The sequence below is a fragment of the Rhinolophus sinicus genome, linkage group LG10 (assembly GCF_036562045.2).
Source record: "Rhinolophus sinicus isolate RSC01 linkage group LG10, ASM3656204v1, whole genome shotgun sequence".
NCBI classification, from domain to species: Eukaryota; Metazoa; Chordata; class Mammalia; order Chiroptera; family Rhinolophidae; genus Rhinolophus; species Rhinolophus sinicus.
This window is the reverse complement of record NC_133759.1, coordinates 36,681,719-36,698,618: the sequence shown is the minus strand read 5'-3', so window position 1 is coordinate 36,698,618 and position 16,900 is coordinate 36,681,719. Positions and strand designations below refer to the sequence as shown.

Sequence of the window (16,900 nt, the reverse complement as noted above, 5' to 3'; positions counted from 1 at the left end):
ATAGGACAGTGCCTTTCAAGATGACATTTTTGAAGAAGAGTACACATTCTTCTACTTGTACAAAATGCAGTATTTTACTTTTTATTCTGAAATAATTTCAAACTTACAAAGTACTAAGATTATATAGAGGGAACTTCCACATTTCTTTTCCCAAATTAATCAATTTTTAACATTTTGTCATATTTACTTTATCATTATCTCTTGTTCTATACACCCACAGGCACATCATTTATCTTTTCTGAACTATTTGAAAATAGAGTGCATACGTCATGCCCCTTTACCCTTAATATGTCAATGTGTATTTCCTAAGAACAAGGACATTCATTCTCTTAGATAACCACAGAAGAGTTACTATATTCAGACAATTTAACATTAAAACAATATTTTTATTGACTTGATAATCCATATTCCAATTTTGTCAACTGGCCCAATAGTACTCTTACAGCATTTCCTCCCCTTCCAGTTTATGATCCAGTTTATTTTTTATTCATTTATTTTTATGGAAATATACTTGACATACAACATTATGAGTTTCAGATGTAAAACATTATTCGATATATGTATGTATTGCAAAATGACCACCACAATAAGTCTAGTTAACATCCATCATCACACAATACATACTTTTAATTTTTGTCCCTTGTGACGAGAACTTTAAAAAGCTACTCTTAGCAACTTTCAAACACACAACACAGTTTTGTTAACTACAGGACAGTTTATTTTTACTTTGGAAAACCAATTGCATTAATGATCCTATGCCTGAGCTCATCTACCTTACTTCATAACTAGACCCTAAAATTTTGAAGGTAGATCTGAGGCAACGTAACAGCTATGCAGGAGGATTAATGGTGTTACACTGACTGCAAACAGATTGTCATCAGACCAAGATTCCTACCACCAGGGCAGAGAAGAACAGGTGGAAACTCTTGCATCTTATCTCACCTTTGTCTTCCCTCAAAATAACTACGTTTCTCTTTCCCCTTTCGTTCCAAGATTTTTGCTTGTTGAACAACTGTCTGTCTCTGAACCTCCACCTTGTTACTAATGCCTTCCTAATTACCAATAGTCAAAAGCCTGCAAGGTGTTACAATGCAGAAAAGAAATTCAACAAAAATGGGACTACTAAATGTACAATAAAGGACAGTGTCTACAGCTCCGTTCGTGATTGGGCAGACCAGAGATATTTCACCACAAATGAAACTATTTGTGTAAGGTTTCCTCCTTCCTTTATTAAAGTTTATTTTAATTTTCCCTATAAAAATAATACATCCTCAAATAATGTACAAAATGCATTAAAGGGGAAAATATCTCCACATTTAATCCTTCTCCAAACAACTACCATTAACACTAAACATTAAGAAGATTATTTTCTGATGCCAGCAGTTATCTCCTTGAAATGACTTATAATACTGGTTTACAAAACTGAGTCTTAATTTATTCTTTAGTAAATATAATTTGAAAATAGTCTATTATTTGTGTAATTACTTCTTACATTTGCAGTTGCAGGCCATTTAGAGTGACTGTAAACTGTAATATCTTTTAAATAATCTGAATATGCCAGGCAGAATAAATGGGATAATAGGAAATTATGATACTCATATTAAAAAATAATTGATTTTGCTGCCCGCCCCCATCTTTAAACAAACCACGAATAGTTTTTAAAATCAATCTTCAAATTTCAATGTCAACTACTGTGAAAATTATTTGACTAAGTTCTTGGTAGGACCAGGCAACCCAGGAAGAGAAAATCAATACAAACCTCTTTGCTTGGAGAAAATTCAAGAAGAAGATTACATAGCATGGAAGATGCTACTACTAGGATTTCATCTGGTGCATTTTGTAAAACCTATGGAATTAAAAAAACAAAAGGATACTATTAATGGTTTGTAAACATGGAGTTGAGATCATAAGAATAAATGAGAAAAAAAATTTATCTTTCAACCTGATTTCTCATATGGGAGAAATGGTTAGGAAAGACTCACTTGATATCGTGTCAGCCTCTATTTAGTGTTATAATTATGACCAAGACCCTCCCTTCTATCTTGCTGGAGGAGCTACAGCCCCACTGCCAGGATGGGGTTGCTGCATGGAAAAGGAGCTCGACAGTTGGGGGGTGGGGTTGGAGGCTCCGTGTACAGTTGGAAGACCATGGGACTGCTTTAGGGCAACGTAGCTTATTCTACTTCATCATATCAGGCCAATTACGAAACCACCCAGGGTCCAAGACTTCCTAATGCGTCCCTAGAAGGACTTGTTTGATGAGGAGCATGGATGGATAGAGCTATTGCACAGGCCGGGTATTGTGGGGAACTGGTTTTTGAGACTGGAGTCACACAGTGCTGGTTCCAAGCCTTACTCCTCCACTTACTAGATGTGTGCACTTGAGTACATTTCTTAACCTCTCCGAGCCTCCAATTGAGGAATTAAGGAAAACAACACTTCCTTGACAGGACTACTTAGGATAAATGTGATATGATGAATAATAAAGGAACACAGACTGCGTGAGCGCAAATTTTAGCTCAACCACTAAACAGGTATATGAATTCCCTGGCTGTAAAATGGGGATAATAATAGTACTTGCTTTATAGGGTTGTTGTGAGAATTAACAAATGGAAAGATTTTGGAAGAGTAACTGGCACACAGTAATGACTATATAAGTAAGGTTTTTAAAAAGGTACTTTACTGCCATATTGTCGTCGTTATCAGGCATATGGAAGCTACATGCCATGGACCCTCACTGAACTCAAAAGACAACATAGCAAGATGACCAACGTTAGTCTCCATTAGCTATTATCAGAACCTGTTCTTCCTCAAGTCTAAGAGAGAAGGCTTCATACACACTACCACTTGTATGCAATAACCACTTCACTTAAGTCCTTCGCATGTGGGCTCAGATCAGGATCAGATCATGATCCCAGAAGGAGTCCTAGCAGCTCTAGCTGTGCAAATCTGAAATGGAGAACCACAAAAAACTTTAAGAGTTAAATTTATTATCTGCTTTCTTCAGCTAAAGCAAGTCTGAAGTCCCCAAGTTAAGAATAAGCAAGAATTACAAAATAGCAGCAGTTCTTTTAACACACCATTTTAATTCTGTGAATTGTTGAATCTCAAATCTCATATATGATGCATACTGATCTCTGTGTCTGCCACACACCCGTTTAAGCCCCTGTTCCCCTTCCTGCATCTCTGGTGCACCTCAGTACCCACGCTTTAAGACCATCCATTCGAGAAGACCCCCTGGGCCCTTCCAGTCAGAAGTCATATTCTCCTCCTCTGGGCGTCCACTTCCATTGCTGGGGACCTCCTAGGACCCTTAATGCTGCCCACATGATCCAAATTGTATGAGCAGACATGCCCATCTCTTTCTATTACCAGATTTAAGCTTCTGAAGGAATAATCTATATATTTATGGTCTAATTTATCCTGATCTGTATCAACCAGGTGGCACTGCACAAAATGTTTGTGAAATAAGAGAAATAATCATTTTCCAAAATTACACTACTTAGAATCACTGGTTGAAATAAGTGAGTGCCTACCCAGGCTTTAAAAAGTTGTTTTGCTTAATATGATTCACTGTTTTAAATCTTTATTGTTTTACAGAGATTAATGTGCTTTTATCAAGTTTTATTTTCAAAGTAGATTAACATTTAAGGATAAACTAAAACAGAAGAGATTCTATGAAATTTTTAAAAGCATTTACTCAGTACAGTGTAAGATACAACATGAAATTCGGAAGTTAACATCTAACGCTGACCAAATAGCATTTCACCAAAATAATAACAAAAAATAATCACAAATGAAATTTGTAATTAAAATCAAATGGCTACTCTGTGGCTTGCTAACCAACAGTTAAAAGCAAAAAGAGGGGGGGAAAGCAAAAGAGGGGGGAAAAAATCAATAGACATGCAAACGTCTTTGAACTAACTAAGAGGAACTGGAATATTTGAAATACATTACTGATTTACTTCCAAGCTTTTAAACTATATCTTAAATGTGCAACAAAGTAGTAGCTTGACAGTATAATAATTATACCCACATGTACTCAAGCACACAAAATCCTTCTAGGTTGCACACCAAACCTTTTCCCAGATAGAACTAGCTAGAAACCACATGTTCCATTTCTGATTCATATGATAGAGGGGTACTTAGCTGAGCAATCAGAGAAAATGACTCCACAGGAAATATTTGGAGGTTATTCTGGGAAACAGGGAATGCTTAAAAGAAACCTTGAATGGACAGAATCAATAAATCAAGATTAAGCTGCTTGTCCAGGTACAACCTAAGGACAAGAAGGAATGGCAATAGGAAAACCACTTAACTGGAGAGCACTGGTCCAACTCTTCACCTGGCGCTCATATCCCACCCCTCTACTAGTCATGAAGGCACCCTTTATGGTTCCTGCACATACCACACGTAGTGTCTCTGTTAATGCCATTTCTCCCTCTGGAACATCCTCCTGCCTTCCGTCTTCAAAGGTTACTCCATATTCATCCTGCCTGAAGCTTCCCCTGACTATTTCTACCACACTGATGCCTCTACTGGAACCTCAAGCTTTAAGCTGAGAGCAAGAGCTCTAGAGCAAAAAAAAATTGGGGTAGCCGAGAGGCTTTCATAGCAGGTACAAAATGAAAAACCAAAAATGTCAACAAAACAGGCCAAGTTGACCTATGGTTCTATAATAGAGCAGGAATAATATTACTGGCAGCAACTTGATGCAAGTTCTAAGCCTCAATCAAGATTCAATTAACCAGAACAACCCCCCCCACCCCTTAAGGAAATACCTAAGACCAAAAAAGTTATTTTGGAGTAGAGAAGCAAGAGGTGACAGTTGTGTTAAAAAAAATATCCAGGGAGTGCCGAAAGAATAAGAACAAGTTATAGCTTATCTGTAAATGGCTGATTCCTTTTCTTTTATAAGTAAAAACTGCAAAGACAACTCTGCATAGAAGTCTAAAATGCAATGCTAATCACATAGGGAGCTCAGATGAGTCAAGTTTTATTTAATAAAAGAAAACCAGGCAGCACATACTTCCCTGTCACACACGAGATGCTGTTCTCAGGAACAGGGCACAGCAGATCTACAGATGCTCAGAACATGAGATTTGAGGAGATTAACTGTTCAAAACGCCCTCTCTACACAAAAATCACACATACTCCTAGACCAGGGAGTGCTGTCAGCTATGTCAGCTCACTAAAGGCTCTGGGGGAATGGGTGTAACTTGCCCCCCTTTCTTTTCTTACCTTCATTAAAGGTTTCCACACGGCGTGATCTTGGAAACTGGTTCGAAGCTGCTGCACAGATCTAGATAAACTGTGCAAACATCTAGGAAGAATAATCAAAATTAGCTCCTCGAGAAGCTGAAACTTTTACTTTTCAAACACACTGGCATTTCACAATTACTAATATACACTTCAAGTATATCTACAGACATTGTTAATTCAACTACTACTTCAGAACACCTCATGGGCTTTTCGGGCTAGCTTCTCTGTTTAAAAATTCACCTGGGCATACTTTCGAGTTACATCTGGATTCTGCGCTTACTCGGTGAAGGTCCGGAAAGGAAAAGGTTAAACACACAGCAAAGGATTTTTATTCAGACCATTTAAAGCTCATACCTGACAGCAGCTAACCGCACCTTGACACTAGACTCAGACAAGCCAGTCACAATTCGGTCCATCATATTTTCAGTCTCAATGATCTGGAGAAAAAGGTTAATGCTGCATAAATAACAACACGAAGATGACCAACTTCACTGCTTGTAAATGCAAGTATGCTAACGTCATTAAAAGCTTACTGTTGTTTTCAGCAAGAGTTTTTACCTCTGGAATAATCACTTTGTGGTGGAGGCAGGCATCACATCAGAAAGGGAGGGCTAACCCACTACGGACCTGCCAGACTGAATGACAGGCATACAGGGTAGATTACGTGGGTTTTTTTGTTTATTTTTTAAAACACTTAATAATTACATGGCATAAATATTGCAGAGGTGCTGCATAAACCGTCTTGAGAAAAAGTAAAGGATGTAACTGAACTACCACGGAACAGGTTGCTGCCAGAGTGAGAGTCTAGACACTATGGTCCACACTCAGCCCGCATGAAATGGCATCTGTGGGTTTCCGACGTCGCCACCTGTGGCTACTTTATTACTAAGCAAATTGAAACTCAGTTAAATATTTAGAAAAGTAACCCTTGGCAGTTTTCCCTGTAGCACCAAGTCCTGCTAAATGTAATCACCACAATCATGAAGCTTTTTTATAAAATTTAAAAACAACAGTCTATAATTTTGTCATTAAGCAACGTATAGTAAAAAAATAAATGTGTGTGGAAGAAAGTAAGTTCAACTTGTGTGGGTCTATGGGAAAAATAGCATATCAGAAAAAAATGTTAATGCAATCTCAACACAAGTATTAACAAAAACAGCTAAATGGTTTGAGTACTTCCTACGAGCCAGGTGTTGCGCTAATAATAAGCCTGTTACATTATCTAATTTAACGCTTTTGTAAATTTCATCACGCTTGTTCCCATCAGATTAGGAACCTGAGGATTTAGAGAACACAGGGCTTGCCTGGGATCACAGAGCTGATCCTGAAACCCAGGCATCTGACCCGAGTCCTTACACTTCGCCATCTTGTAACATGGCTCTGGTTAGAGAAGTGGTCTCGTGCTCCTCAGGTCGTCCCCAGTACGGCCATGCGTTAATGGGACCCATTGCTCCCATGGGAACAGCACCTGGGGAGCTTTAACAAAAAATCTCAGGCCCATTAACTCAGATTCTCTGGGATGGGGCTCAGGCACCTGTATTATTTTTTTTTTAAGCTCCTTGGGTAGAATCCAATGTGCAGCCAAGGCCGAGGAGCACCCACATAGACTAAAATGAAGAGGTAGAAGGCTGACCTCAGAACAGGAAGGGGTAGGAAATCGCAGGATGTTCAAGCCAAACGGGAAGAGAAAAAACAGAGTTGAAATGAACAGTAGTGGAGAGAAGAATAACAACTATTAAGAACAGGGAACCACCCTGTGGCTGTAGGATAGTAATGGTCATTTTTATACAGTGATTTCCAGCTTCCAAAGTGGCTGGGGTCTACTTTGGAAGCTGGAAATCACGTATCGATCTACTTTTAAACGCACACCAACGTAATCTCCCCCTTACCTTTATGCACCCCCACCCTTCCTCGGTCACTTCTACCCCCTGAACTCCCCCCTTTCTCACTGTCGGCCTCCTCTTTTTGACCCTCACATACCTTTCTCCCTCACCTGGGTGCCCTGCTCCAATACCCACTATGTAGACAGATGCCCTTTTTCACTGTCCTCCCACCACTCATTCCTGCTTCATTCACGTCGCAAACTGCTGATATTCCAGGAGAAAAGCCACCAAACCTGGCTTTCAGTGTGTGCTACCCCACTGCTGCTCGCCCAGGCTTGCACACACCCGCAGGAGATGCCTGTATTCCCTGGGTGTTTACTTCACATTTCAAAGTATTCCTACCTCCCTCACGCCCTCAGTTCCTTGTATCCACCTCATTTTTGTACGGACATTGCTTTCTTTGTGGGACACAAGTTGCCTCAACTTCTTTCTTCTCATTAAAATGTCTCCCTATTTTTTTTCTCCACGTTACACTGAAATTGGGTACTTCAAACTCAACACTTTGATCCAGAAATGACCTCCCCACACCTTTCTTGCATCTTTACTCTGCCCCATCCTCCACTCCCACCCCTACTTAAAAGACATAAATGCCCTAATTTTAGCCTCTTTAAGTTACAGTCCTCTCTCTCCTGCCCTTCCTTAAATGTGTCCGGCGGCTCTATTCATCTTTCACCCTACACATATGACAATGCTGTGGCTTGGTATGGTGACTTCCTGGAATTTTAATCTACAATTCTTTCCTAGAGTTCGTTTCTGACCTCTAGCTCTGTATTCCCAACTGCCTGCTAAACACAATCTGATGTGTGGTGGAACTTCTACTCATGTTCTATACTGAGTTTCTCTTCTCTCTAAACCTGCACTTTCTCTATCTCCTTCCCTCTCTCCTGCCCTCGCTCCCTCCCAATGGTGTTCTTCTCCGTCACCAAGACACTAAAGTTGTGTATAATTCTGACTCCACATCTCTTCCTAAATTCCCAATCAAATGACTTTGCACTATACCTTATATTAATTCCATCATCATTTTCACTACAACAAATTAGTTAGGACCTGATTACTATTTCCTTGGGGTGATGGTGTTTTCCAAGTTATCTAATCTGCTGTGCCACAGCAGCTGTCAAAGATTGGTCGGATGACAGCTTACTTCATTCAAGCCCTAGTCACTGGTCTTGCAACAGTCAAGGCCAAATCAGGACCTTCAGCATGGAAAGGAAACTAAAACCTGGGGCAAAAGTCTCAGGCACTGAATGGCTAGACACTGAAGCCAGAAAGCTCCTTCCTAGTGGCTTGGGAGATTGTTTTTACTGAGGAATGAGAAGTGATAACTTAGGAGAAACAGTTGCCTGTACTGAGTGTAATTACATCACCAGAGAATAAAAAGTGGTGTGTGCGGGGAAGGAGGTGCAGGAGCACGATTGTTCTACAAGAACTGGGAAACACTATTAACACGGGCTCCAGGTGCTTAAGAAACCTGGGCATGGGCAAGACATGAAAGAGGCTTCTGGATAATGTGTGCTGGTCACATTCAACCAAATATGTACATGTGCCCAGGGACAGGGCAGGAGTAGCAATTATGGAGCACATATGATGTGCCCTATAATCTTGAGCAACTCACTCTGCCTCTCTGGGCCTTCAGTAAAATGGCAGGTTAGACAAACGATTACTTTACCTCCAATCCTCTGCAATCAGTAGGGAAATAAAAATCGTGATAGTCTGGGCAAGACTAGCGTGTTGTTCAGAAGCAACATGGGAAGCAAGGTAGGTTAGAAGAGACTGGAGATAGTGCAGGTCTCCTTAGACAGGGCATCAAAGTCAGGGAGAAGGCAAGGAAGGGCAAATAGGGCCCAGCTCCTCCCTGCGTGCCTGTTTATTTACTCAGCTAATATCTACATAAATAAATAGTACCCACTGAGTGCTACACATGCTTTCGAAACTTGAAGATACAATGGTGAGGGCGAGGTGCCTGTGCTCCCACCAAACTTCCAGTTTTGAATAAGCAGGTGCAATTAGCTGTTGCATGAATGCTATAGCACTTGATTCTTTGTCAGCAAGAGCACTTTAAGAATGACAGGTGCCGTGGGGCTTAAGGCAGAGTGAAACAAATATCTACAAGACATAGGTAGGAAAAACACCCATTCTCAAGAATGGGAGTTTTACTATCGGTTGGGAAATGGCCACCAATGACCTCACCAAAGAATATTCAGGCTCAGGACAGAGGACAGTGAGTAACTATGTTAGTAGCCAGTCACTGTAATGTTAGAGCAGAGCTTCATGCTTCCAATTTTCTGGGGGGTCTGATGGCTGACGCTTTGGGGCTAGAATACAGCTGTAGGGCGGCTGGCAAACATTTCCCCTGAGTAAGGCTGTAAAACAGTAGGACAAGCTGGAGGAAGCTTTAATTTAGGCACACAGCAACCCTTCTCAGGCCACACGATGTCAAAATATCTGTAGCAGATGCCCTGGATTTGTGACCAAACTTGTTAGGGAGGGACTCCAGCAACCCTGCTAGGGTTCCGGAAAGCAACCCTGCTCAAGTTCCAGAAATTTCAGCTTGGACTACTTGAGTGGTCCACCTTCTCCATCAAGATGTCAGTCTGGGAGGAAGAGGAAGAATATAACGGAAAATACAAATGTGAACCTAGGGTTCCAATCCAAAAGGACATCCTGGGAGGCCATGTGAATGAGCAGCAGGGTCTTACTGTGGTTTTGCAAGCTTGAGGACATGGAGACCATCTGAGCAGGGATAAAAGGAACATTATAGAGTGTATACACTGACCAAAATGAGGATAAAAATGTGATTATAAGACAGGAAAACGTCTGGAATTGAATTCAGAGAAAATTTTTTCAGGTCAGCAGGGAAGGAGTTGGCAGTGGCTGCCGCCACAGCCCAATGACCCATATGAAGGTCTATCAGAGAACCAGACAGCTTTTCCAATATGGGCTTCGAAAGCCAAGAGCAATGAAACCTAGTTTCCATGGTGCCTGTCAATGACCCCAGTGCCCTGCTATATGACCTTGACAATGATGGACAGCAAGTCCTAGTGCCTGCAAAGACTCTTAGGTCCTTTCAGGATGTAAGAGCAATGCCAAATGCAGCTGGGAATTGTTATGCCTCATGAGTCTCGTTGGAGATTTCTCAGCCAGAGCTCAGCAGGTATGCTCTGTGGTACAGATTTTGGGGCCAGAGAGAGAGAGAGAGAGAGAGAGAGAGAGAGAGAGACGGGGAGAGGGGGAGGGGGAAAAGGGAGAGAGGGAGAGAGAGAAACACTGTCCCTCTGCCTCTGTTACACAGATATTGTGCCCGGCCAGGAGGAGTATTGAGTGCTGGACTGAACCCTTCAGAGTGGAGGAGGCCATCTCTCTTTCTCTGCTCTTCTAGGTACCTGGACTGTAAATTTAACTCCAGAATTAAATCACATTAAAAAAATGCTGCATCCTAATCTGAGCAAGTTTTAAGTCAATGGACCAGATGTTATGCATTTCTCTGGGGAGTCTTTAGTCTTCATGACTACACACTTTTGCTTTTTGTCTTTGCCAATGCAGCTCTTGCATGGGTACATAGGATCTATAGAAGATAATCAGAAGCCGCTGTCATTGGGACAGGAGATCGCTATGACCTATGGGAGAGAAGTGGAGTCAGCCTAGAGGGTAATGCAGAAAACACAAAACCCAGAAAATCCTAAAGCAGACACTCACTGCTCACAGGGTTAACAAGTAAAAGATGGCTTTGGCTTAGAAAGGAAATCCTCAGGCCTCTACGAGCTCTAGTGGGCCCTTAACTTAGCTGTGACCAAGTCATGCACCATCTTTTTGTCAGAACATATAAAGAACCGAAAGAGTCAGAAACATGGTCTTCAAAAAAATAAACCCAACTATTCTTCCAGCATGATCCAGGAGCAAGCATTTTCCAGGTGCTAGAAACTTCCATTTGGACTTTGAGCTGTGATCAAATCAAGTCAAGCAGAGGATGTGGAAACTGAAATCAGGCAGATTCTTAGTGGTGTCATCAAACTTCTCGTACAATTCAAAGTGGGTGGGCATGGAGTCAAGAGAATTGAATGGCAAAGTGGACCTTCTCTTAACATCAATTACTTATGCTAATGTACACAAAGGCCAGGTAAATACAATTTAATTCCAAATGGGCTTCTGTGAAAGGTTCCCAGAAAGAGGATAACAATTAGGTAGAGGGTAACCATTCAGAACTGGGCAGAAAGAGTGAAGACTTGGAATCAAAATTTGTAAGTCAGAAGAGGCAGCCATGTAAGATCTCAGTGAATAAAATCCAACAAGTCTAGTTAAAGCAGTAGGGATTTATCAGCCAAGGAGGGTGTGGCACGAGGAGGTCTGGAAGGAAAGTAGGTCTGGCAAGTAAAATGGATCTACAGTAGAGACTAAACCTGTGGCGGGTGGGTGGCAATGCTTTAGTCTCGTTAGTGCCAACACAGATGAGCCCCAGGACACACACTTGCGTCTTCCCTGTGAGGGGCCATGTATTTATGGTCTGGCTCCTCATCTGACTTTTCTTTTTTAAAGGAGATGAGCCCTAAGAACACAGGTCTGACATCAAAATAGTGAAGAGACTGGTTTTGGAAATGAGGTAGAAATCTGGGGAGGAAGACGAGGGGTTATGAGGTAACATGGTAGACACAAGAGTGAGATAAGCATGTACAACCCACTTATGTGGTGACTGAGTAGATTCAGTAGGGGGTTGAGGAGGCATCCATTCCTCAAATGGAAAACCAAACCTTCCCCGGCTCCCCAGGCAGTGATCATACTGACTCTGCCGCAGAATGCTTAACTGAAGGGCATGGTGCCACGCACATCACGGAAACGCTGCTGCACCTTCCATCTACCATTCCTGAGTACATCCTTCTGCCTCTTCCCTTTTATTAAAACAAACAAAACCCGACAGCATATGACCTTCCATGAATCAAGCCAGGGCAGCTGCAGTGCTTGCTCCTAAACAGGTTCCACTGGGAAACCAAATCTCTTACTGAATCTTCTGCATGGCACTGGTGGCAACAGACATAGCGGAAAGAACTAAACTACTATGCTTGTTCATTTGGTTGAACAATGTGAAAATCTGAAGGAGTCTTAGAAATAAACTCATCCAACTTCTTTAGCTAATCAATGAGGTCTTGGAAGTTCCGTAAGACTCAATCACTGGTCCAGGTTCTCTAGGCACACTGGGGCAGAGCTGGGGCTCCCCTGGGTTTTCTTACTTCCACTGTGAGGTCCTTTCTACTCGCCGTGCTATAAGGATGAGACTTTTGCTTAGCCTTAATAACTAAATGGAGATCTGACTTTGAAAACTGGGAAAGAAGAGAAGAACTTTAAAACTTTATCAGAGCTAGGGAACTACAGACTATGTATACTGACATGCTAGGCCAATAAAGGTTAGTATACCATAAGCCCCAAGAGAGGTCATCATTAATAAACTGAACTGACAAGAAAAAGATACTTTTCACAAGGCCTCCAAGAGAGCAAAGGACAAATCAATGATTCAGCTTGGGTTGTGGGTACAAATGCCAAGGGTCGGAGAGGATGGAAGCCAACGACAAAAAAGATAAATCAAGAAAACACTGTGGAGAAACCACAACAGTGAGTTCTGCTGACTTTTCAATTTAATTCCCCAATGCTCTCCATTCTAGAATCAGGATCTAGCTTGTGCAGATACTGCCTAAACAGAACTAACATCCTACTGTTTTCAGGCCACAAACCCCATCTGTTCTGGATGAGAACTGCAGACCTTCCCAATCACAGCCTACTCTACGTAGTATCTTTGCCATTGCTCCAGTGTAAGATTTTCTGACATTTTCCTTATTTATTTTTTAAATAAAGGATAGTTTTTACCACAGGCTCTTTTTATTATAAGATATACAGCTTCTCTTAGAACAGATCACTGATCAATATATTATATTCTAAAGTTTCAATAAACATTTTACAAAGTATTTCTTCCTTTCTCTCACTCTTCCATTACTATCAACTCCCACATTCATATCAACTTTCTCTAATTCCACAATCTTGGGAGGCAGGGGCTAAGGGAAATAGTGTATCTCCTCTCAACCATAGAAGTGAAAAAAAAAAAAAAAACCCCTCATAAGAGTTGATCTGCAGGGCTTCCTTTTGGTCCTTTCTCTTGATGGCACTGCACTAAATTAACATCTAATTTCTTCTGGGCCTAAGCCTGGGAGCAGTTTCATCAGTGCTATTTTGTAATTTCTACATTGGAACCTGTCTGTCTTTTTAATAGCTGGGAAACTCACTTACATTAAATGTGTAGAAGAAACACTCAAAGTTCTAAACTTTGCTACACTATGGGGAAACGTGGGAGCTCTCTCTCGGCCTGACTTGGCCTGACTTTTCCTTCGCCTAAAACCAAAAATATAAACACACTGTGTCAGAAATACAGTGTCAGAAATACTTATAATGTCTAAAAATATCTAAAAATAGTTCCTCTATCAAAAAATATTTTTCTACATGTAATAGTTCAATTTTTAAAGTTCAATCATTAGTTTAATGGCAGAATAGAACTTGAATAGCTTAGCACAGAAATAAAACCATCATAAATTACTATTCAATAACAAAACTAGAAACCTCCCCTCCATTCTTACTGTTTCCCACAGATCTGAATGGCACACTGTGCTAAGAATTGTGATACAACGTCCCTGCTGTCCCCTACTCCTCTCTATATAGAGCCATACACACAACAGTCTTAATTATCCTACAGGTTGGCTGGCTGAATTTTCACATCCAGACATACACAATTTACTCAATAAATACAAGCTACTATATGCCGGGTATTGCTTGTCTAGAGCTTACATTCTAGTTACGAACATTTTAGCTTGACAAGGAAGTGGTAACTATTAAGAGAAGTTCCAAGGATTCAAAAATGTTGCCTCAAGTTTAAATCTATTCCATACGAAAGCTGTCTACAAAACAGAATGCTGAAATAGCACCCCTATGACATCATTAATTCTGGATGCCTTCTTTCTAGAACATTAATTAACAATGTAATCACATCTAGACAGTTCCCATAGAAATACGTATTCAGTTGATACAGAAGGAACACATATTCTGTTGGTCAAAATTTCTGAAACAACTGATTTTAGTATTTTGGAAGGAGAAAGTGAGAATACTTTCAAATAAACTTCTTTATAGGAGATGGACTCTTTCAGACTCATTCACAATAGGCTATTTTAATTATAGTCCTATCTTAATCATAGCTGGGTGTATCAATCATGACAAAACGGGCTTTCAGTGTAGATGAGGCCCTGGAGTTACTACATAGCAATTTAGTGTCTCATCTCCTTAGCTACTTTAAATTGTAAACTCCCACAAGTTACACACCAGTCTTCTGCTTCATTCTTGGGCACATAGGAGGAGGTATATCATAAATGCCAGATGAATAAGTGGATATAATTAAAGCATCTCATTACTCACTTTGTACCAAAAACTATGTGAGAGGAGACACAATTTTTCTGCATCTGATGTTTTGCAATCAGCTAGGAAAATAACCAACCTGTACTTCATACTTTAAAAAAAGAACAGGAATTGTAATTCAATGGTTCATGCAACTACAATACCACAATAAATACTGTAATACTCAATTTTATGTCTCCATTTAATGAAACTCTGAAATAGAAATTACTGGATTTCATAAATACCTCTATTATGTATATAGCATTATCACTCCCAGGTGTGCTTCTTTCAGTATGCAGAAGGCCAGGGTCTCAAAACTGTGGGCAAGTGGCAAACCCTGGTCCTGTCACGGTTAACTCTTTAAAAATACTTACCATCATGAATGAATGTTGCAGAGTTCATTTAAAATTCTTTGGTAGATAAGCTTTAAGAAGATAACTAACAATTTCACCACAGATTAAATCAAGGAATTCTCAATTCTGAATGAATTTGTTGTTATTCAGTAGCAGAGCCAAGTCCTGCAGGGTGCTACTTCTGTGGTACCGTCGAAAAACTTCAAATGTTCGAGGTGTTTGTTTCAACATGCAAGCTAAGGCTTAGAAATAATTCCTTGCATCTGCCTGATTTCATGGCAGAGACCAATACAGAGTTTCGACACCGCGCCTTTTAAATGACCATTCAGAATTATTAAACTTGGCAAAATATTTAAAAATATAAATTCATGGAATAATTATACTGTTACCCAGGAGAACAACTAGTAATGAAATCAAGCTATAACAAATGATAAAAATGTTCAAACAGAAATGCTTAGTAAATTTCTGAGACAGCAGAAAGATATTAAGAAATACTAACCTAAATTTACAAATACACTTTAAAATCCCGTAACTTCAAAAATACAGAAGAATTTACATTTGTTCAAAATTTGAACATACATATTTGGGATTTGGTTTCATATGAATGAATGACAACCCTTTAGAGAAATGATATCTATGGCAACCATGAACAATAATACTTAGAGAACTAAAGTCAGAATTTGGCTTCCTTACTTTTCCTACCTATGATTTTAACCAATTATTGATTTTACTGTATATTCTACTTAATTTTCTTAAAACCCACATTTTATTTTGGTGCTTTGAAAGGCATGCTATAGCAACAAAAAGTTTTTAAAACCAGAATTTTAAATATATTTAAAAATATTATAAAAGTAAGAATACATTTTGTCATTAATAAGAAATAAACTAAAGAGCTTATGCTTCTGAAGTATAAATATTCTTACTATAAAAAATAAATAACAGAACTGGAAATTTATAAAGCTGCTATCTTCATTGCAAACCTTTTTGATTTATGCCCCAATGTTGTTCAGCTTTTCTGATACACTTAAAAATATATATTTATTTTTAATCTTCCAATGAAGTCATTTAAGAGATTCTAACAAATGCTTCCATTTATTGAGCACCAATAGGCACCATTCTAAATATTTTAAATACATTGTATCTTATCCTCACAATGCCCCTACAGATATAACTTCCTTTGCTAAGAAAAAGAAGGTAGAAGACAAATCCTCATTTTTCTTTGCCTATACGTCTCAAAATATTTGTTCAGTTTAAAAAGAAAAAAACATCCCACCCTTGACCACCTTCTTCACGTGTCATGTAAAACCATTATGATTGGATGATTTTTCCCCCAAGGAACAAATATTTAACATGTTTTCAATTTTTGAAAATAAAAAAGGCATTTAGAAAAATTAAAAATGACCAAAAAATAAATTATTGATTTTCAAAATGATTTGAGGATAGCACCACTGATATATCACCATGTCCATTTTAATGGTCTCCAAGCAATTCCTTCAGCCCCTGGCAAATTCTTCCTGGCCCTTCCTTACTTTTCTCGGGCTTTCTGAGGCTTCATTATAAATGCTGTGTTTTAAGAGCATGTTTATTGCTCGTTATCTCATCGCACAGCTTGTCCCACTCCCTTCACCCATCAGACAATGTTTATACAATGTAGGTAGTTCAATCAGTCTATGTAGAATTGAATTAAACTACTGACCTTAAAAATCTGACATTCATTAATTGGGAAGACAATAATGTATATAGATGTATATCACTTTACAGAATAAGTTGATTCCTGAGAGTGAGGATAACTTCTACAAACCAAATCCTACTTTTATGCCTAGAAAAAAAATTGGTCCAGATTCACATTTGTAAATGTTGTACATTTTTTTAAAATCTCACCTCTAGAAAGGAAAAAAAAAAAACCACTATGAAATAATGGTAAAAATAATTTAAAAATTAAACAAGTACCATGCCATAAAACATGTTCTCTTTGATATCAAA

At 39.4% G+C, this 16,900-nt stretch overlaps 1 protein-coding gene across 3 annotated transcripts in view; it reads right to left on the bottom strand.

Moving 5' to 3' along the window:
* Nucleotides 1–16,900, bottom strand: part of ARMC8 (armadillo repeat containing 8) — an 89,495-nt gene that overhangs the window by 20,509 nt on the left and 52,086 nt on the right. For all 3 annotated transcript variants that reach the window (XM_019747775.2, XM_019747786.2, XM_074312897.1), the window contains 3 exons: nt 5,617–5,699; nt 5,242–5,323; nt 1,760–1,846 (listed from right to left, as the gene is read on the bottom strand). In XM_019747775.2, the coding sequence (XP_019603334.1) occupies nt 1,760–1,846; nt 5,242–5,323; nt 5,617–5,699 (252 nt within the window). The remainder of the gene's footprint in view (nt 1–1,759; nt 1,847–5,241; nt 5,324–5,616; nt 5,700–16,900) is intronic.